Source organism: Micropterus dolomieu, linkage group LG19 (genome assembly GCF_021292245.1).
Source record: "Micropterus dolomieu isolate WLL.071019.BEF.003 ecotype Adirondacks linkage group LG19, ASM2129224v1, whole genome shotgun sequence".
In the NCBI taxonomy this organism is placed as follows: domain Eukaryota; kingdom Metazoa; phylum Chordata; class Actinopteri; order Centrarchiformes; family Centrarchidae; genus Micropterus; species Micropterus dolomieu.
In genome coordinates, this window is record NC_060168.1 from 7,909,777 (window position 1) to 7,931,235 (window position 21,459).

At 40.7% G+C, this 21,459-nt stretch overlaps 1 protein-coding gene across 2 annotated transcripts in view; it reads left to right on the forward strand.

Moving 5' to 3' along the window:
- The window catches only part of aff2 (AF4/FMR2 family, member 2), a 206,142-nt gene extending 184,693 nt beyond the window's left edge, over positions 1-21,449 (forward strand). The window contains exons 16-26 of one of the 2 annotated variants that reach the window (XM_046029879.1): positions 3,674-4,741; positions 4,937-5,052; positions 8,763-9,003; positions 9,845-9,978; positions 10,569-10,632; positions 11,296-11,432; positions 13,234-13,305; positions 15,014-15,107; positions 16,832-16,884; positions 18,747-18,976; positions 19,194-21,449. In XM_046029879.1, coding sequence (XP_045885835.1) covers positions 3,674-4,741; positions 4,937-5,052; positions 8,763-9,003; positions 9,845-9,978; positions 10,569-10,632; positions 11,296-11,432; positions 13,234-13,305; positions 15,014-15,107; positions 16,832-16,884; positions 18,747-18,976; positions 19,194-19,315 — 2,331 coding nt within the window. In that variant the 3' untranslated portion in view covers positions 19,316-21,449. The remainder of the gene's footprint in view (positions 1-3,673; positions 4,742-4,936; positions 5,053-8,762; positions 9,004-9,844; positions 9,979-10,568; positions 10,633-11,295; positions 11,433-13,233; positions 13,306-15,013; positions 15,108-16,831; positions 16,885-18,746; positions 18,977-19,193) is intronic. The other variant, XM_046029880.1, reaches the window with a different exon arrangement.
- The last annotated feature ends 10 nt before the right edge of the window (positions 21,450-21,459 follow it).

The window sequence follows — 21,459 nt, forward strand, 5'->3', positions numbered from 1 at the left end:
CACAGGATAAAAACTGTGTTATTACATGACTATTACAGCTCAACGCTGACTGGTTTTATTGAAATATGGAAAGGAAGAGAGGGTGTCAGAGAGACAGAACTGAATCATCGACCATCGTCTTAACCTATAATGACTTAACACTCTATGGTTTTATGAAGATTGGGTAGTTTCAAGGAGATGGGAAAAGAAAGAAAGAAAACCACTCACTAAGCAGGCTTTATGTAAGACATAGATAGAAAAAGGACAGGAATGAAGATTAGATAACAATCATGCCATGGCTACAGATGACGGAAATATCCCTCCTCTATACTTTACTTTAATTAAAAAGAGAAAGTAGAGTTTTTCTAAATACCTTTATTTAATAATACCAAATTCAAAATATCATTGTCACTAACAAAGAGTTAAGTCTCTACAATTTTAGACATTGAAATACCACAGGGTGATTTAAGCCGAGACAGCAGTCTGTAAATGAGCCCATAGTCACAAATAATCTTGCAAATGTTGACCTTATGTAACTCGAGAGAAAAATGTCTGAAATCTACAGAAATAAGGTTGACATATGAGAGAGCCGAATATACACGCTCATCTCTGGCAGAACAAAAGGAGTGAACATCAGTTCACACAACGCACTCTAGACATTTTTTTTAGGATGTGCCATGTTTTGATCTTGGTTGATCTTCATGGCACCGGTGCCTCGCCTCATTAAATTTCTTTTCCATTTTTATGCCGTCATTTGGAAGAAAATATGCTTGAAAAACTGAGTTAATAAATGAACAGACAACTGTCGATAACAATGAACCAATGAAAACTACATTTTGACATTAACAACTAGCAAACATGACAAGACTGACCTGAGAGTGAGGTTCAAACTTTGCTTCACTAAGTAGATATAACAAATAAAAATCTCAAGGGATATCACTTTACATCTGTTATGTTAAAAGGGAGATTCTACAATTTTTAAATAACCTACAGGACTGTAAGTATGGGACCAGAACAGAAACTAACATTCACACACACAGGGTTCAGTATCTTGCCCAAGGACACTTGTACATGCAGCCTGGAGGATTCGGGGATTGAACCTCCAACCTTCCAATTGACAGGCAACCCGCTCTACCTCCTGAGCCACAGCCCCTGATCTGCTGCCAGCCTTAGCTGTGCACAACAGCTGGCAGGACGGCTAATGTTAGTGTCAACTGTCAGAACTTTGGATCCAAACTGGGGTTGCTCAGGAAATAAGCATTATAAAGGGTTTGTTTCTCTTTTTCAACAAAACACAGCATGGCATTTATTGAAAATGGATTTGCAGATGGCAACATGCATTGGACTGAATCCAAAAGTTTGTTTCTTTGTGGCTGCCAAGCATGTGGGTTTTGCTCAAGACTGGAAACATTAGTGGAATTCTCTTCGCTGCATCTAACTCTGTTGTTGTTTTCTCATGTTGATGTTGCACTCGCAGCTCTGTGACTCGCGATCAATGATTATTTCAAACAACAATCATTGATCATTTCGCATCGAAAATCTAGCATCCCTCATCTGAGGGCCAATTTTGATTGGATACAAAACAAGGTCAGAGATGCAGGTGTAACTCCGCTGAGCTACCAGGAAAATAAACAAAGCAGATGCAGGCTGGTTGAGCTTGCTGGCACACAAGAAGAATGTCAGGATGCAAAAAACAGTTTGTTCACTTAAAGGATAAGGCTGGGTGATATTTTATTTATTTCTTATTGTCTACAACTCCCATCAAAAGACTAAAACCGACAATGAATCAATCCTACTCAAAAGTATTTTCTGTGTATCCAAAGCCTGATATCAATTCTGCTGCCGTAAATACTAGGAGTGTGACGAGATCTTGTGATATTAAAATGTGACAAAATTTCTCGTCGAGGTGAAACTTGTCAAGTGTTAGGGTGAAATTAGCAAAGAAGATGTTAGCATATTGCTGCGCCCGCATCTCACACAAACACACACCAGTCAGCTCAGGGAATATCAATGGCAGCCTTTCACACCAAACTTACTAGTGGAAGATGCCCAGTCTGTCCTGAGTGACAGCCAGTGGCAGCTAGCCAGCAGCACCGGCAAGACTACAGGAGGTAACTCTGGTGTTGTCTGAGAATCTCTAAGCTTGTCTATTAGATGCACGAAGCGTCACTTGGTTTTATTTTCGTTGGCCAGCTTTTGTAATGAAACAGAGAATTTCTTGATTGCTTGCTGGGATCCAGAAGAGGAGGTTTTTGTTGAGATTTGAACACAGAAAAGGACTCATCATTCATTGGTGGTTCAACTGTGGGTTTTTTGGGAGCTCTTACTGTTTTATACATATATTATATGTGGTGAACTTTGTGTTTCTTGTTGTCTGTAGGTACCTTTGAAATACCTGTTGTTAAGTACGGCGGAGTGATTGTCTGAATAACATGGGTCCTTTGTGCATGCAAACATGTATGTAATGTTTTTGTTTAAATATATTGAACATTCATAAAAACATTATTTAAATTAAATGATGCCTAAATGAGCTGAAGTGGCGGACAAAAAAATATACTTCCCTGCCAGACAATGTAAGCAACATTTCAAAATGTACCTGCATTGTTTTCCATTTTGTGACATTCAGTCAAATAAAAGACAAATTTTCCAGTCATATATTTTTGTCATTGAAGATATCTTCAAAACTGTGAGGTAAGTGTATCGTCACACCCCTAGTAAATACTAGCGCACCAAATGTGTATTAACCTGTAGCTGAAAATAGTCCCCAACAAATAGGGATGGATATCGCTGCTCGATACCTTCATGGTACCGACTGAAACAGCCCAGTATCGAGTAGAATCGAAACGTCTCCAGTCAAACCAGTACTTCATCATTCGATACTTTTGTAGCCAGATTGCAGCAAAAAATGTCTATTTGTATAGTTTTGCTTGCAGCCAAACACACAAGTAACACCGACAGAAAGAGAAGAGCACTCCTTTTTTCCCTTATGTGCCTGCACTATAAACTGTATAAAAAAGGTGCTCAGTCCATGCTTGATTTTAACATCCACTCAACTTCGGCTGCGGTCTCAGGCTCAAGCTGCGGCTGCTTCAGGTGTAGTTGGTTTGGCTGGGCATGCAGATTCTTTTTTCCTCTGTTTGGGAGTCTTTAGTGTAGTTTAGTGACTTGTTTAAACAGACCCCTTACTTGTTTTCTATTTGTGACTGTCGTTTTTGGAGGTATGCGACTCCCCACTAAAGGAAAAAGCGCTCGCTGAGAACTTTCAATTCAGTATATATATATATATATATATATATATATATATAATTATAGATTTATTATGGAAAAAGTATTATGATTTCTACTGAAGTCATAAACTTGACTTCTACGATGGAACTGGGACAGTTCCATCACTCATTCACTTTTGCCATTTTTCGAAATGTAGCCTGCGTCAGTGAGGAGACAATTTTGAATGATCTGTGATAAAAATACAAAGGGGCTTTTTTTGAGACCATTACAACTAAGAAAGAATTCAGAATAACCAATGTGACGTGCATCTTTCGATTTGCGTGTGACAAACATCAGGCTGTCTGTGCTCAGCTGTGTGGCTCGTGTGCAGTGAAAATTACTGACATACAAAATTAGCTTATTAGCCGTACTATTCAACTCAAAGCTCTCTCCCCTTTTGTCTTTTGTCATTTTTGTCTTACAACAGGATAAGCGGAAAAACAGAGGACCAAACGCCAAAATCACACCCAAGTCCAGAGAATTCATCGAAACAGATTCCTCCTCCTCCTCCTCTGAGTGCCAGTCGGATTCAGAGGAAGCCGTCAAAATCCCCACTCTGCCACCTCAGACGACACGCTCTGCGATTAACACACAGACTGTGTCCAACACACACGTACACACGCCTCTTCTCCCATGCCTGGCCTCTGTTGGCACTGTGGGGAGTCTGGGAACATTTGGAGGGAAAGGACTTCGAGTCAAAGATGGTAGCAATGTGACCACTAATGGTAGCAGCAGTAATAATAGTAGCATCAGCAGTGGTGGTAATGGTGGCAGTAATAGCGGTAACTCCCTAAGCATCAGCAACATAAGTGGTTCATTTGGAACCTCTGTTCCTGATCCTGGAGGGTTAGGAGGACAGTGCAAAGACCTGGAGTCCATGTCGCCACCTTCCAACATGGGACATGAGGTGCCTCTTTCCCCCTTGAGGGAATACCAAGAGATCCAGAGTTTATGGGTGAAAATTGACCTCAGTCTGCTCAGCAGGGTGCCAGGCCAGGGTTCGGGGGAAAGATCCAGAGCGGGAATCGCAGAAAGGGACGGGAGCGAAGAGAGAGACAGAGAGAGACAGGGGGAGAGGGAGAGGATAGGGGTGGCAGAGAGAGAAAGACAGAAGCAGGAAGAGAGAGAGTGGCCAGGGCTGAGAGAGAGGCAGAAGTTACCTAAAGGGGAGAAAGAGGAAGAAGAAAATGAGCGGTTAGTGCAGGACAGAGAGAGGCAAGGTGACAGATTAACAGAGAGAGAGCGGCAGACGGACAGAGAGGACAGAGAAAGACTGGGGCTCGGGGAGAGGGAGCGAACGACAGGCAGGGACAGAGAGAAGGCGTGCCAAGGTTTGGGGGTCCTGGACAACCCCCCTACGCAAGAGCAGAGTAATCCCAGGCTGGCTGGGAGGACGGAGAGAGGAGAGAATGGAGGCAAACACAGGAGGCAGGCAGCTGGAAACATAGTGGTCCCAGCAGAGAAACACACCAGCAAGAGCAAGAGGAAACATAAGGTGTGGCTGGGAGTTGCTTTTAGATTTTTCACTAAAATTCTCTTCACAATATGTTCAAGTGCCTAACCATTCCCGCTCCTGTTTTGCTCATAAATTTGAGTCTCAACACCCCAATCTGTGTCCTTTCCCCCTCAAATTTATATGATTTACTTACTACTACTACTACTACTTATAGTGTGTTCTTTCACATTCCAGTCGGACCACAGTGAGGCATCAGTCAACGGGAATAAGAAGCTGCGATTGGATAAAGACTGTCAGCTCCTCCCACCCTGCATCTCTCCAATACACAACCACAAGAACAGCTCTACAGAGTGAGTATTATCGTACTTCACACAGCTGCTAGATCACCTCACCGAAGGACTAAACAGGAGGAAAAGTACTCAATACTTTGATACAATAATGTATCAATGGCTGATTTTAATGTATCAATGGCATTCTTTGTGAGTATTCTCATATGAAGCAGTTTATTTAAATAGTTGTGCATTATTTTGTGCATTATTACCTGAAAATTAAATCAATCAACAGAAGTTATTAAAAAAAGGTTTTATAATGCATTCATCAACATTAAAAGTAACCTATGTTTATTTTTACAAACCAAAAAAGCTATGTTTGCATTACAATGCAAAAAAGACCGTTATAAGCATCCTTGAGCCCTTACACGTCTGTTGAATGCATTCCTCGTAATGCAAATTTGAGGTTTCGGTGAAATTTGAAACCTCTTTTGTTTACATCCACGTTTGCTTGCTAGCAGTCACCTCTTTCGTTCCCTTTGCTGTTGCATTGTTACGTGCCTTGGGGTTGACATTATTCCACTTATCGGCAGAACCGTGTATCACCTCACCTGCCTGCATCAACATCCTCAAACCGGTGTCTCCTCCTTAAAACAATGCTCCACAGCGCTACTAGTGGTCAAAAACTCCACAGTGCCTCTTTAAAGCACTCACACCAAAACAAACCCCTTTCACTCCTGCACACTCTGACTCCAGGAATCTTCTGAAGATCACAGCCTGATGATATAACAGTGTAGATGCTGAGATTTTACCACTATTATGTTCATCCTTTGCATTTACAGTGTTCTCTCACTCTGTCTTTTACCAACAAAGCAGGTGTGGAGAATGAGATTTCAACCATGTAATGGAAAAAAAATACACTGTCATGCATTGCTTCAGTGATGTCAGTGAGAGTGTTTCCAAACCATGTTAAATAGAGGGGGCAGGTATTCACGCTCATTGTGAATCCAGACTTAAAGTACCCTACCTTCCAATAAAAACGACTGCATGACATGACAGAATGTAAGAACTAAGTAATTCCTGTAAACTGTTCAAGGCTCCACTTTGCCTTTCCCTATTCATCCCCTCACACGCTTCCTAAACACCACGTCCTCATGTGACTGGGACAGACACTAGTAGAGTATTTTTAGGGAGAGGCTTAACATTTTTAATGTGGTTATGAAGTCACTGGAGAGTTCAATTCACACTGTGACACTGGAATGACAAATTGTGAATTTCAGCTTTCCATGTGAATTATTAAAAACAGACTAAGCTGGCTGTCACCATAAATAAGCCTCAACGTGACAGCTACAGAGGAAATGTTTTTTATAATGTCTCAGCATTATCAAAGAGTACACAGCAGGAAAAGGCGGGAGGGGAAAAGGGGGTGACCTGGACATGAACCCATGACATTGTACGGCAGACGTCTCAGAGAGTCTCTTCATCATCCAAGAGGCTTTTTATGGAAGCTGTGAAGTGAATGATTTGATCATCCTGCTCAAGCTCATTCAGCAATTTCTAACCTGCAACTTTTGACAGTTGCTGACACCCTGTTTTAATCAGTGACAACAGATAATTGGAAAAGAGATGGATGAATCATTGCGTTTTTACCCCAGGAAAGTTTTGTTTTGCCTTTGTAAAACTTTTTGTTACCTTTGTCCTCATTTTGTTGAGCATTTGAGCACAGGAAATGTCAATTAGGGCCATAAATAGTCTTAGTTTTTTGCAGTCAAGAATTATTATTAATAGCTTTTATTATTAAACTGAAGAAAAGAGGTCTTTGTATGTGGGAACATATGTTCAGTGGGGAGTAGGGTACGTGTCTTATTGTTTATAACAAACAACTGACAGAGGTAGTACATTTTCTATAGTTAAATCTGAAACTTGTGTGGGAATAACATTACAGCAGGATAAACTAAATAATCCATATACTCTAATTGAGGATATTTAGCCCTGCTGGACACTCAGACTGTTCATTTGGTCAAAACTGCAAAATGGGAAAGAGACAGAGTTATACAGTGATTACCACCACAACATGTTATCAGTGCTGCGTCATGTATCAGATAAATGTCCATCCTGGTTGTCCTCAGAGTGGTAAAGGGACTGCACTTGTATTACACTTTTCTACCTTAACGGACAAAGCGCTTCATATTTAGCTTCACACTCACACAATGATGGTGACAGAAAAATGGCCACCAACCCTGTGATTAGTGGACGTCCCGCTCTACCTCCAGAGCCGCAGCCCTGTCAGAGCACCTGTCGGTACTTTTTCTGCAGAGTGTTTGTTTTTATCATCTGACCTCCACAGGTTGGTCGAGGTTTAGTTGCTGCTCTGTGCTGCTCCTCACAAGAGGACACCGAGATTCCGTTTCTAAAATAAGAAACAATGCATTGCAGCCCCTACTGCGCTGCCCGTGATACAATGCTGACTTTATGCAAGATTTGATTGGCTGTATTGAAATAAGGTCTCCATCTACGGAGATGGATGTCTAACAATATTCTGTAATGCTAAATTAAGGGGCACCATCATGAAGCCAAAAAATATCAAATATCAATTTTGGTTTCAGAGAACACAGGACAAGTGATTTACAGAGCTGAAATGTGTGCAATTCAGCTGTGCTTTAAAAGCCAGAAATCTTCCCACCTGGCCGTGTAACTGTTGAGTCATTGCAAATGTATCACAGAGGAATATTTGGCAGATATACTGTGGTCATTTAAAGAGATAATAAGTTCAGAAATTTACAACCCAATGGCACAAAAAGAGCTCTGAGAGCTCTCACACGCTTTCCTGCACACACCCACTGGCACCCACTTAAGGACATACACACACGCGTCCACATTAGCATAGTCATACATACAAGGACACTCGCACACCTTCATTATGCTGTGCACAGACACAAAAAACACACACACACACACTCACATATTCACACATACACTAGAGCAACTAATTAGTCTTTGTCTCGCTGGTTTTGTGTATTATCACTAATGTCGGGGCCCGAGGCGCTGTTCTGCGAGCTCAGCAACTTTTCTCGCTGCCTCAAACCCCCAGAGTTTCCAGGCAGAGGAAAAACATAAAAATATTATCTGTTGTGTTGCAAACAATATGAGTCACAAGAGCTACAATAAGGCAGCTGAGGGAATAATCGTTGATGCTCTATCAGGGAAGGCAGAATAACAACAATTTTAAAAAGAAAAAAATCATTCAGCAACTGCAAATTAAGTTGCAACAAGGTAGTTAGACATTGCTGGCTCAGCCTATTGAAGTGGGTCTTTAAATGCTGGATGTTTGCATCATTAGAATGTACTTTTTTCTTTCTTTTGTGCTGACCATGTTGATAAAATATTGTGACGGTGAAGACGGACCAAATAAAATCAAACCAAGTCTGTTAATTAGTGTAGCCCTGAAAATGGACCGGCTCTTTTAAAGAGCAGAAAACAGGGACACATCAGGACACCTGGTCATTATCAGGAGGTCTCAAGTAAAATGTAATGTTTGCACAGAACTTGGAAACCACCTAATCTTTTAAGTGCAGTGATTTTCCGAGACTGACAGCATGTGAAATTTGATTGCTGCAGAATCCCCAAAGCACGTGTATTTCTATTTGCAGAGAGGCATGGGCTGCAATAAAGGACAAAAGTAATAACAACATGAACATGTACTATATGAGCTGTAATAAACGTTACGCTAAATAAATGAATAATCACACTGCTTTGTCATTTTTGTACCTTTTTTGTCTGTGTGTGTTCAGTAGCTCTCTAAACAGGAAGCCGTCTCGGCGGCGTGATGAGAAGCTGCTTCCACCCCTCCTGTCCCCCCTCTCTGACGATCCCCCTCGTAAACGAACCTGTGACAGCAGTTCCTCTCTCAGCCAGGAGGGCGGCGCCGCTGGGATGCTGCCTTGCTCCACCTCTTCCACTTCCTCTTCCTCTTCCTCACACAGACACAGGAGAGGTGAAGGCAAGGCGTCATCGCACGCAAGAAATGGCAGCGTGAGTGCTCAAGTATACTATTACGTGTGGCCATATATCATATTCAGATATTATTCAGATACTAACACCATGTTTTGAAGGGATTTGACTGCCGGTCAACTTTCGCTCTAAATTATGATAACTTGGACCTTAAACCAATGCAGCACTCCCAACTAGATTATTGGCTCTGGTGCTTTATTTTCCACACTTTGGCACACACTATGTTTGAGTGATAGCACGCCAGTGGCATAATCTTCTCATCTGACACTGACATGCAATTGTTAAAGCGTATAAATGTACAACCGGCCCACTGATGTGAGTTTTGTTCCCTCACCTGCAGTTTGTCTGACTTTCACAAGCCAAATTCACTAAAATATCTAGGAGTGCTTTGGTGTGCGTTAGCAGGTAAAGCATCAGAAACAGCAGGGCAGATACATAAAGCAGTACGTTCAAAAAAGAACACGTTCCAGTAAATTACTAAATGTAGGATTTAAGTATTTAAAATGGCATTAGTACATTTAATGGAATAGCATATTTCTGACATTTACATGTTAGCTTTGTCATGTGGATTTACAAAGTGACTTTATAAGCAAAGTGCACTGTAGGATCTACATATGGCACAAATGACTCTAGGTGCAGTAGCTTGAAAGACCATTTGTTTGTGACTGAGACAGCTGAGTCAGTTAAACCACATCTCTCAGGCTTATTTTATCTCATTCTTTCAGCCCCTATGGCCACAAGTGAATCCGTCACTGTGAATGAGAAGCCAATAATAAAGTTCAAGTAGCTGGTTGATGAGAACAACACATTGTAACACTAATATATGTCATAACCATGGATTAAAATACCCTCTCTACTACAGGAAATGGATCCCCATGGCGAGAAGCTCGGTGGGGATGGTTACCATGCCAACGGACAGTCAGACTCTGAGGCGTGGTCGGAACCGCTGACGGAAACTGCCGAACCTCGCAGGCCAAGACTGTCATTCAGCAACACGTATGTAGAAATGCAGTGCACGCCACACAAACACATATGTATGTACAGTTATGTCCGTAACGCCTTTGACTCTTGTCTAGGTAATTCCCACATTTCCTTTGTTAGGAAACAGCAGGTGTCTCCTCTTTACTCAGGAGGTTTCTTGATTATTCCACTGTATAAATGTAATGTGCACTGTTTTTTCATCATTTTGTATCATCGTACAATTTAATTATGCCGTATGAGTCATCTCTCTAAGCCGAGATAACAGAATACATTCAATCAAGACAGAGAAGAGATTTCAACAGTATCCTCATTGCACTGGCCAACCAGGCTGATGGGCCAAACGGTAGCCTGTTAGTGTGTATCGTATGTGGGGGGAAATATCTGTGACTCCCTCACCTCTGGTCCAGTTTAGTTGAAACCTGGAAAGATGATGCATCTTGTCCCAAAGGGTTCCTGCATTATTCATGAAACGTTATGTTTTGTTGTTATACTAAGGTGACACCAAGCCTGAGGTGTGCAAGCTAAAAAAAAAAGAAAATTTTTGTTAAACGATGCGTCAGTGCAAACACGCTATTTATGTTCTTTTGTCATTGTGCTGTTCCCAGAGTCCACAGTGCAGACTACTACATGCAGGAGGCCAAGAGACTGAAGCACAAGGCTGATGCTTTGGTAAGATGACTCTTTCTTCGATCTGAACCCAGGTTACACACACACACACACACACACACAATGCTTGAGCACATGTAGGAGGAAGAAGACAGACAGTTAGACACGCAGAGATGGCAAGAAAATGATTTGAAAACACACGATGTTAACACCTACAGCCTAGACTGTAATTATGTGTGTACTTTAGATGTGTGTGTCGTTGTTCATGTGTGTGTCGCCCAAGAATGAAAATCTTATTTCATATCAAAGACTGCACTGTATAATTTGTGTTATTTATTGCACCATTTGTCTCCAAGGGAACATTGCATTCAAGGACTGATGATGTCTGCAAGATTATACAATATCAAAAGAATTATCTGATCCCCCTCCAAACAATGAAATGAGATTTATTTAACTTGTTATTTGTCTTATGTTTACGCGTTGTTTCCTCAGATTTATCTAGGGATTTGCATCTTAGCAGGAGATTATTCAAAGAGCAGACTGTGCGACTGCCACAATGCTGTTAAGACATTGCTTGTTCTCTCTCCGTCTTATTCATGTCTCTCTCTCTCTCCCTCTCTCTATCTATCCTCTGTTACATGTCTTTTCATTGTTTTCACATTTCTTCCTTTTCTCTGTCACTCATCTGTCTGTCTGTCATTGTTCTTTCTTCCACTCTGTCTGTAGATGGACAAATTTGGTAAAGCGGTGAACTACGCAGACGGCGCCCTCTCCTTCATAGAGTGCGGAAATGCTATGGAGCGAGATCCGCTAGAGGCCAAATCACCATATACCATGTACTCTGAGACTGTAGAGCTAATCAGGTATGGATAGACAGACAGAAAGGTGACAAGTGAAATGAAGAAAATGGATTGTTTTACAAGTCTCTTGTTTCCTAATGATTTTGTAAAATGAAACTGATAATCAATGTCATTTTTTAAGAAGGTTCCTTCAAAGCATTATGCCAGTTGGTAGTAATTATAGGGAAAATGAATACCATGTTTAATTGGTACATATAAGATTAATTCCAATATATTGGAAGGCCATCAAAATTTGCTGAGAGCAAATGACTCTGTATAAAGACGAATACTAAATCCTAAAACTTAGTCTATGTAGCACAAAAAATACTGTGGAGCCTTTTGAGAATATTTTACGCAAGAGTGAAACAGAAAGAAGAGTTTAAAATATTCGTGCGCTGAACTGCTGTGAAAAATATGTTCTCATATTTTTATCACTACCTCTTGATGAACTATCCAATAAAATGCATGGTGTTCAGAGCAGCAGGGGTTAATGATAATGTTGCCAAATGTGGGCTGTAGACTTCAACTGTTGCTAATGAGGTTTTGTATCTGCCTGGACAGCTTAGTCATCAGGGCTCTGGCTGACAGGAGGACACAAACTGACTTGTGTACTTTTTGATTACTTTGAGCTCTTTCAAGAAAAAGTCTCTGGAAATCAACTGCTGATACAATCTACCCAACTGTGCACCTATTATATACTGAAATTCCCTGATTCTTTCCTTAAAACCCCAAATAAATGAGTGGGTACTACCCATGTGCACTGTCTCAGAACATTGTCTTCATTTCTGTATAATTACTACCAAACATTTCAGGAGGCACTACTCATGATGCATATGTAAAATATTAAAATATTATAAAACTCTCTTATCAGTCCAACCTTACTGACCTGTTGAAGATGTAGCATATTAGCTTTAATAATACTCTGTGGTTGCATAGGGTCACCTCTCTGCCCACACAAAATGACGAATCAAAACTTGAAGAAAAACTAAACCCTAATTAGCATGAAGCCAGTGCTCTAATCCGAAAAAAACTCTCCAACATTGTATTTTTGCCTTCTTTTTTTTTTTTTTTGTCTAGAGAATCACAGACCTGCAGGGTTGCTAATGAGTGTAGTTTAACTAGTGTTGCATTTCAGGATCTCTGCTGTTTTTCAGCCTTTCAGAGCTGCCAATATGTGAAGTCAGAGCAAATAAGACTAACAAATGACTGCTACCTCTGAAAGCAGGCAGGTTGATGGCAGGTTGCTGTATTGGGTCAGAGTATTTTAACTGAAGGATTCAGGTTCAAGCTCTGCTTGTCTGCACTCATCCATCCATCCTGCTGACGTGTCCTTGAGCAAGACGCTGAATTGTTACCAGCTGCAGGGCTGCAGATTTGTGACTCTGACCTCTTTGACCTCCCTGAGGAGGGAGCAGAAGAAAAGGACAAGAATGTTCCTACAGAGATCTATAAAGGCGTACGTCCTCTCCCTTGATTCATCCGTCACTGCTGGGTTTCATTTTGACGGATTAACCACCTCACTAAGCAATCAGACCGGGTCACTGAGGGCAGTAGGCAACATCGTTACAGCTTTTTAATACCTAATCAATAACCAAAGAAGAAATGTATCCTTCCACAGGGGTGTGACCTGTAGCTTGTCATGCCAAAGGGCACTTCAGCAGGTGGATGCTGAAGGAACGAATCACTGATCACTGTTTTATATTCTTTATGTTCTGAAAGAGCAGCTGCTTGGATGATTTCAACCTTGATTTTCTCATAAAAAATTTGCCTTGAGTAAACATATTCTCACTCCATCAGATGAGTAATGAGGATCTCTCCTATGCAGGTATGCCATGAGGTTGAAGAACTTCACAAGCAATTCAGCCACCATCGCTGAGAAGAAACTCGCTGTCTTGTGGTATGATTCTCTTTTTGTGTGCGTGTGTGTGTGTGTGTGTGTGTGTGTGCATCTGCCAGGATTTCTGACCAGATACCAAAAATTACTCCAAATAGTTTCTTACTATTTAGATTGTTTATATTTAATTATTCAGTTAACTGTTAAAAAAAAAAAAGGTAGATTTTTCTGGTGGCCTGAAGGTTTAGTGTTGACCGTGTCCCCCACTGCTAGGGACTTTGGCTGCATGTCGTACCTTCTCTCTCCCCCCTTGTCTGTAAACATATCTGCAATTCCCTGCAGTACATGAAAGTGGAAAAGACAAAAACTAACAAATTTCACAAATTTAAACATTTACGGCAATTCATGCAAGCACATTTTCATATTCTTATCCTAAATCTCTCTTACTCCTACCTAAACCTTGTTTGAGGTTTACTTATTAGCTAAATCAAAACCCAGCCAAACTGGCTACATGTGCCGCTCCGTTTGTGGATGCATTTCATTCACAAAAATGTCTCCCAAGAGTAAAAAGATTTTAACACCTGCTGTCTGAAATCAGCAGCCAAAAACATATTAAATTAAGCAGTGGCAGTCGTCAAATAAAGGCAATTTGAAAATCTGATGACGTGTCCTGTGACAGAAATAAAGAGAGAATGGTTTGAAGTTACATAAGATGTTGAAGTCCCTTTCAGACACAGTTTGCACGATTTGCGCTGTGCCCGCTGTTTCCGCTATGCTCGCTGCTGGGTTCAGCATACTCTGCGATCAAAGTTCACTCTAGTTGGACGTCTGCAAAACTGCCTGAATGATCAACGATCTGGCTCTCAGACAGATTTCTGTCATGTCTGAAATTTTGGTTGACTGTCTTCTGCAGTCCGAGCAGTTCCGTGGTTCTGGCCGTGCAGAAAGGCTGTTTAAAACATGTAGTGTGTGTTAGCACAGTGTACAAGATTAAAAACGTGCCGCGTCTGCCCGGCTTTAGGCAGGAGGCGGCTCTGACATTCACATAGACGGACAGGAGAATATTGTAGCATGTGATGGTACACTGTTGGGTGAAACGACTTGACAGCATCAACGTTGACAGCGACTGTGAGGCTGCTGAGTGAGAAACTCCAAATTCATTCAGATAAAGGCACTTTCATTTCGAAGCCAAACAAGGGTTTTCAATCTGTATGACTCATACCACTCATGAATTTCATTCATACCTAAGAGAAAATTGGTGAGTGGGACAAATCTCTTAAATCACTTGTTCGTGCCACTTAAGAACAAATCTGTTCTTCCTTTTTGTTCTTGCATGAAGCCCGTTGGATCTGAATGTAGCTACAGGAGACAGCGCATGAAATACTCTCCATGTGTACGTTTTTAATTTTCCATAAAAAATGTACACATTCTACTAGAATGTAAAGCTCCCTAAGGTTGCCAAAACCCTAAAACCTTTGTCTTTCCTTTCCTTCCAGTGATCCAAAAACATTACCTGTGCACTCTTAATTAATGACTTTACAATTTGCAAGCAAACAGCTGTGGATTTTTAGATAATCATATAATAGGTTCCCACATTTTACCTCATCTTTACTTCACTGAAGTTCTTCTTAATCCACGAGGACTTGAGGACTTTGTGTTTGACATCCGGGTGCATTTTGTGTGGATGACATGAAAATAATATTGAGGATGGAGCTTGAAAGGGAATTTGTACCGAGGTTTCATCTGCCTTCTAATGGTTTTGTTTCCATAGTAACCGCTGTCTGTCTCTGCTGTATCTGAGGATGTTCCATCTGAAGAAAGACCACGCTGTCAAGTACTCGCGGTCGCTCATGGAGTACTTCAAGGTAACACACACACACGCATACACATGGACTTGGACCTTCCCCCCTCTCTCTCTCTCATTTTCTCCCTTTGTGGTTGAAAAACATGAAAAGCTAATTACAATCCCTCAAATACATTTCATATTCATTTTCATGGTGCCTGTGCATTAATTTTGCATGACGTTATTAAAATCCATTCTTTCTCTTTGATATTAATGTATTAATTAGCGCCATCAATCATCACAGTGGATTGTTAGGGTTTAATGTGCTTGTTTTGATTAATTATGTTTAGTTTAATTAATTACTGAGGATGTCATTATCACAATGCTGCATTTGCATTGATGGGATTGGATTTCTGGGAAGGAACTGACTGGGGGTTCAGCTGTGTTCGTGTGCGCAGGCAGTGTACATACAGGATGTGTTGACACAGAAGAAAATAACTAAAAACAGTCAGAGCAGCTCATTTTAAAAGAGAAATGGCCCATAATAGTCTAAACCATTCTGTAATGTACTTATCAACATGACACATTAATGTGGATGTTTAGCGCTTGTCACTAAATAACATTACACAAGTTATTGTTGAGAGATTACAAATACTGTATGGGGCAAACTGGTGGCTCAGTGGGGTTCAGCTCATATTAACATTAATATTTAGCTGATGCGTTTGTCTACAATGGTTTGTCATATCACTGACTAAATGAAGAGTCTGAATCCAAAATATATCTTATGTATTTATGGAAAAACAGCAATATATATTAGAGCCTGACCGATATGGGATTCTTTTAGACTGAGACCGATTTTGATATTTGAGGATTTATTTCTTTTCAGAAACACATAACAAAAACAAAGATTATCCCTAACATTAGTTATGTGTAGTTATGAGACCTCACAAAGATAACGTGACATAATGCAGTTTAAAAATAAACTTTTTTCTTGTTATAAATAGTACTTTGAACAAAAGTACAGCTGATTGCTGTGGTCTGTTTTGTGGTTCCAAATATGTGTGTTGCCAACAGGTGAGTTGCGGAGTGCATTCTTGTGGACAAACTATGCAATGACAAGACTCATAACATGATTGAAGGATCCATCTTCTGTCTCTCCTCTTTTTTAATTGTCATTTATCATCTATTATAAACACGATACAAATTTATTTGCAATTAGCTCATATCGGCCAATAATTTCGGCACACAGATTTATCAGTCGGGCTCTAATATATATCAACCTCCCTGTATTAACTTACTGTATTATTACAAATTTGTATTTTAAAGTAAATTACCTTTTTGTCACTTAGTAAATAGCTAACTGCAAATAGCATTTTGGGCATTTACAAGCAAAACTTGACCTGACTCTGTTAAACCAATAAAAAAATAGAAAAGTTGGACATTTTGTGAAATTACTCACTTTATTGCTGAGAGTTAGAAGAGAAGACCACTCTCCTATCCTTCTATTAAATATGACACTACAGCTAGCAGGCTGTCAGCATAGCCAAGTATAAAAACTGGAAACAGGTGGAACAAAGCTAACCTGTCTCTATAATATTTTTACATAATTTTTATACTTGGCCTTTTGTAGGGACTAAACAAACAAAATATAAAATGTTAATTACTGAGCTTTAGAGGTGCTGGTAGATTTTTTTTACTTTCCCACAGTAATATATTGGTATCTAATACCAATATATTACATATTGTCATTTCTCTTTCTTTCCCATAATAAACATGTTTTAATAAATGTGCCTTTCTGTGAACCAGAATTCAGCCAAGAGTTCCCACCAGGCACCCTCTCCCTGGAGGACCAATGGGAAGTGAGTGTGTACACACACACACACACACGCACGTACACACATACACACACATACACACACACACACACACAGTATCGCCCCCCTTCATTCACAAAGATGATTGAGAATTTATAATTCACCAGAGCTCTGCTGCAAAATACCATGCCGCTCCTGACAGCCACTTGCTCAAACAAACCCCTCAGGAAGCAAATAAAAGGATTGATTTGTTGTAGATGTGAGGAGGAGAAGACTGGAGGGGCTGCTGAGTGCCGGGTGAGAAGGAGTGATGGAGGGAGTGATGATAGATGGAGGAGGAGAGGGGCGGAGGAGCTATGGATGTGAAGCTAATGAGTTTGGACAGCTCTGATGCTGCACAACAGCAGGGCTGGAGTTTAGTATGTGTGTGTGTGTGTGTGTGTGTGTGTGTGTGTGTGTGTGCATGCGCAGCACTGAATAAGGCACAAGTCGTTGGGTCAGCAAGGGTCAAGGCTACATCACAGACATTACATGACCGACAGAGCCACACACCCAGCTGTGCAAGGCAGGGGAGCAGTTTGTACTAGCATGACTGATGATACTATGCTGAATATAGGACATGCTACTGTACACACCCTCTCACATTTAACACCTTTTATAGCCTGAAGGCCTGAAACGATTACTCCCTCAAAGCCACAACAAGAGACTGTGATTTTGTCTGTCTAATTTCCACCATAATTAATGTGCGGCATTATAAACATTAGCATACTGTGTCACTGTTAATTTAGTCGAGATACACATATAAAAAAAAATAAATAAAAGTATAATTGGTGTCTTTTACCTGTGCTCTTTTTAGTGCTAGCACTAATCAGTTAATTTATGTTAACAAGGGTTCAAATTACTATGTGTCTTGTGAAAGGTGCGACTGATGAACCCACAGAGAATTATATAGAGCATCTAATGTCTTTCAGCACCTTTCAGTGCTTTCACCTTGTTTTCATTTTATGGTCCTGCAAATGTACTGTTTTGGTTCAGTCTCTCATCAGCGTTGTTCTAAACTAAATTGAAGACAGACAAGTTAGTGATTAACTAGTAAACACAAAATTAAGAGCTAGCAGGAGACTGAATAATTGAAGTCACATTTATCAAGTGGCCACAAACATCACTGCATGTCTGCTGGATGTATAAATAGGAAACTGTTTAATAACACGTTCCCCAGAACTGCTTTAAAAGGTAGCTTTTATACAACATTTTCTATTAAACTTGTTGCTTCCTGTGACAAATTTGGTGTTTCTTATTCCTTTCTTAGTCCCACACTTTGACATCTTTTGCCTTCCAATTTGTACTTTGAAGAGGATAAATGTTTTTTTTTGTTTGTTTGTTTTACATCTGTACAATACAGAAGCTGACAAACTTTCTTCAATCTAACCAAGTAAAAATAGAAATATATCAAAAATAATATAGTAATGGCTGGTTTATGTTAATGCCATTGAGTTTGTATAACATTTAAAGAGTAACTGCATAAAGTGTAATAATCTTTCCCTGCCAACTGGGGGTGACAACAGACCTTTTCCGCACCCTGTGCAACTTTTAACTTTCAACCCATAGAGGCCAATGCAGCTATGTTTTCCTCCTTCCAAAATTTAATGTGGCGTTATCTTCAAAAAAAATTATAATTGAATCTTTAAAAAACTAATAAAGACAGTATTTGGCTGATACATCTTGAATGCCAGTAAGTCAGTGTGGAAAATTTGTAATAACTAAACACTTTGCTGACAGACTTGAATGCACACTTTCCTCATTGTGTATTATCACGTAAATCAAAAGCCCTTCTAGCACACAGAACCTCCAACCTGTTTAATTCTCTTCTCTGTTCCTGGGACTCACTGCCTCCCTGTATTTTCCAGGGTCAATGGGACTCCGTCTCCCCTCTCACTCAGCCCCTCCCCAGCCAGCAGCGGAGGAGGAGGTGGAGGAGCAGGAGGAGGATCTGGAGGTGCCCCAGTCTCGTCAGGAAGTGTGGCTATTCCCCAGCGGATTCACCACATGGCTGCTAGTCACGTTAACATCACCAACAACATCCTGCGGAGCTATGAACACTGGGAGACGGCCGACAGACTGGCCACTTATAGCCAAGGTAGGACTACAACAAACAAATTACTTTACATGACTGGATGTCTTTTCAGATCAACACCCACATACTTTCAGTTGTTTGGCCAGACTTACCTGACTTTTCCGCTTGATGCCCACAGCAGCATCAGAAAAAACACACCAAACTTTATGTTTCATTTCAGCACAAGCAGCAGCAGATATAGTAACCCCCAGTAACTTTGTCTCTCCCCACCCTCATGTAGAGTTCTTCCAGGAGCTGGACTCTGTGATGGAGCCGTTGAGTCAGCAGAGCAGCATGACTGAGCTGGTCCGATACATCAGGCAGGGACTGCACTGGCTCCGCATAGAGGCTCATCTGCTGTAAGGACTGGACCAGAGCCAAAATTTTTACACACAAAAAACAAAATGGGCCTGGGAGCTAGAACTGGGATGACAAGTGAGATGAGACTCAGGACGATGCTTCAGTTCCCATTGGGATCCTTCAAATGACCCGACACCACCCACAGTAATGTAACGGGATAGACTGGGTGGATTAATTGGCCTAAATTCACCTGTAATTAGGACTGCACAGTAGCTAAGTTTGGGAATTTCAACCGTAAATCCAAGAATACAAATGCGGCTGCTGCTGCTTTTCGGGGCAACTGCAGCTGTACATCAGCGCAGGTAGCCTAAATTCCGAAAGGGACAATAGATGTTACAAACATCCCTGTATCCCTGAATAGAAACCAGAGAAGACAGGATCATTTTCAAAAGGATAGGTGAGAGGCTGATGTGATTAAGGATGCTGAAGGTGGGGAAGGAGCTAAATAGAGGCACATCTGCCCCAGCAGTGACCTAGAAACGTGTCTGTGATTGAGACTAGAATTAAAGCCTCAGGCTAATATTGATGAAGAAGAGGAGCGTCGGCTCAATCAATTAGGTAAGGTCCTCGCTGGTAGAGGAAAGAGGCTCAGCTACAACCACTAGAGCTGAACTTATGAAGGCTCAAGTTAGTCCTCTGCTTGTATTTCAGTCAGAAGCTAGAAGCTGACGAACCCGCCTGTGTTGTGTATTCCTTCGATAATTTAACAAAATGCAATAATTAGTCACAGGGCTTGACAGGGAATAATGCATGTTCAGAACAAAGGGCAGTATGTAATGATGTAATAATACAGGAGAGCAGAACAGCTGGTCACAGGCATTTTGAAGAGGAAACATATTTGCGTAGGTACAACTATAGCTAAATAGCTAGAAGTATAGAAACACAGGCTGCTCTTCTTCTTCTGTTGTAATTCTGGCAGAGTAGCTGCTCAAAGGAAGTAAGAAGTAAAGATCTTAAGGGTTATAACTTTGAATTAGCAACTTCATTATATAAATTAGATTAGCTTCTTATTCTATATTATCGGGTTAACCACATGAAATCAGATTATTCAAGTTTATTCGAATGTCCTCGCCTACCTCTAAACAGGGCCAGTTACTGTGTGACATTTTTCTATACTCTGCCAATATGATTCCTGAGTTTGAGCGCCAATACCAAAACAAAGATTAAGAAATAGAAAGATTTTTCTACAAAACCCTTTTCAGCAAAATAGGAATTTTGTCTTAAACTGGCAACATTTTTATTTAAATTATAAACTATCAATCGATGAATAAGTTAACAAGATAATGAAATTGACAGTTGATGCCAGCTTTTCATACTTGACAGTCAGCAACGGACACATTTTGGTCTAAAAAGGTAGTGCGGTTTGACACCCAGTCCTACCTCTTAATGTAGTCACTCCTGGTGTAGGCAGGTGACATCAAGAAAGCCTCCGTTTGTGCAGTTGCCATCAAGCAGCTCACATGTGACCTGGATCAGTGGTTTGTTTACACTAAACTCAGATCTGGAGCCTCTACAACTGAATCAAGATAACCCTAATATTAAGATGTGCCTAACCAGACTTTGAAGTTGCAGTCTGTGGGGTTAACAGCTCAACAGAAAAAGCTTTCAGTTCTCTGGTCCTACAAATGAGGGCTTTCTTCCAATCAAAAAAAAGCATCTGTCTGGTTCTTCTCTTACTGGTTATGGGCTTTTGTGAAATTCCACTCAGTTCTATTTCCCATAGTAACCCACCCACTAAGGTGTCAGACACTTACGGGGAGGTGACTACAAGATTCAGTATGATTTGGCTCTAGTTAAGCCCCCACCCACGTGCAGATCAAGTACTCAGGGTGAAAATCTCACATCAGCTATTTCGCCCCAGATGTAAAAAAAAATCTGTGCAACAGCAGCGACTTTGTGCGACACTTATTGAGATCAGATCACCTGCTGGAAATCTTGTAGTCATTTTACCAACATTTGTCGTGTTGTGTTGTTAGTGTGTATACGTGTACAGCTGATTGTCAAGTCTATTTAAAGCATTACCTGGCTGGACAATAATGATGTTTGTGTAACATAATGTACAGACTGTGATCCTGTTTTGTTTTTTAGTGTCTTGTGAATGATTCAATGTGAATGGATGAGGGAGTGAAACACGAAAATAGGGTATC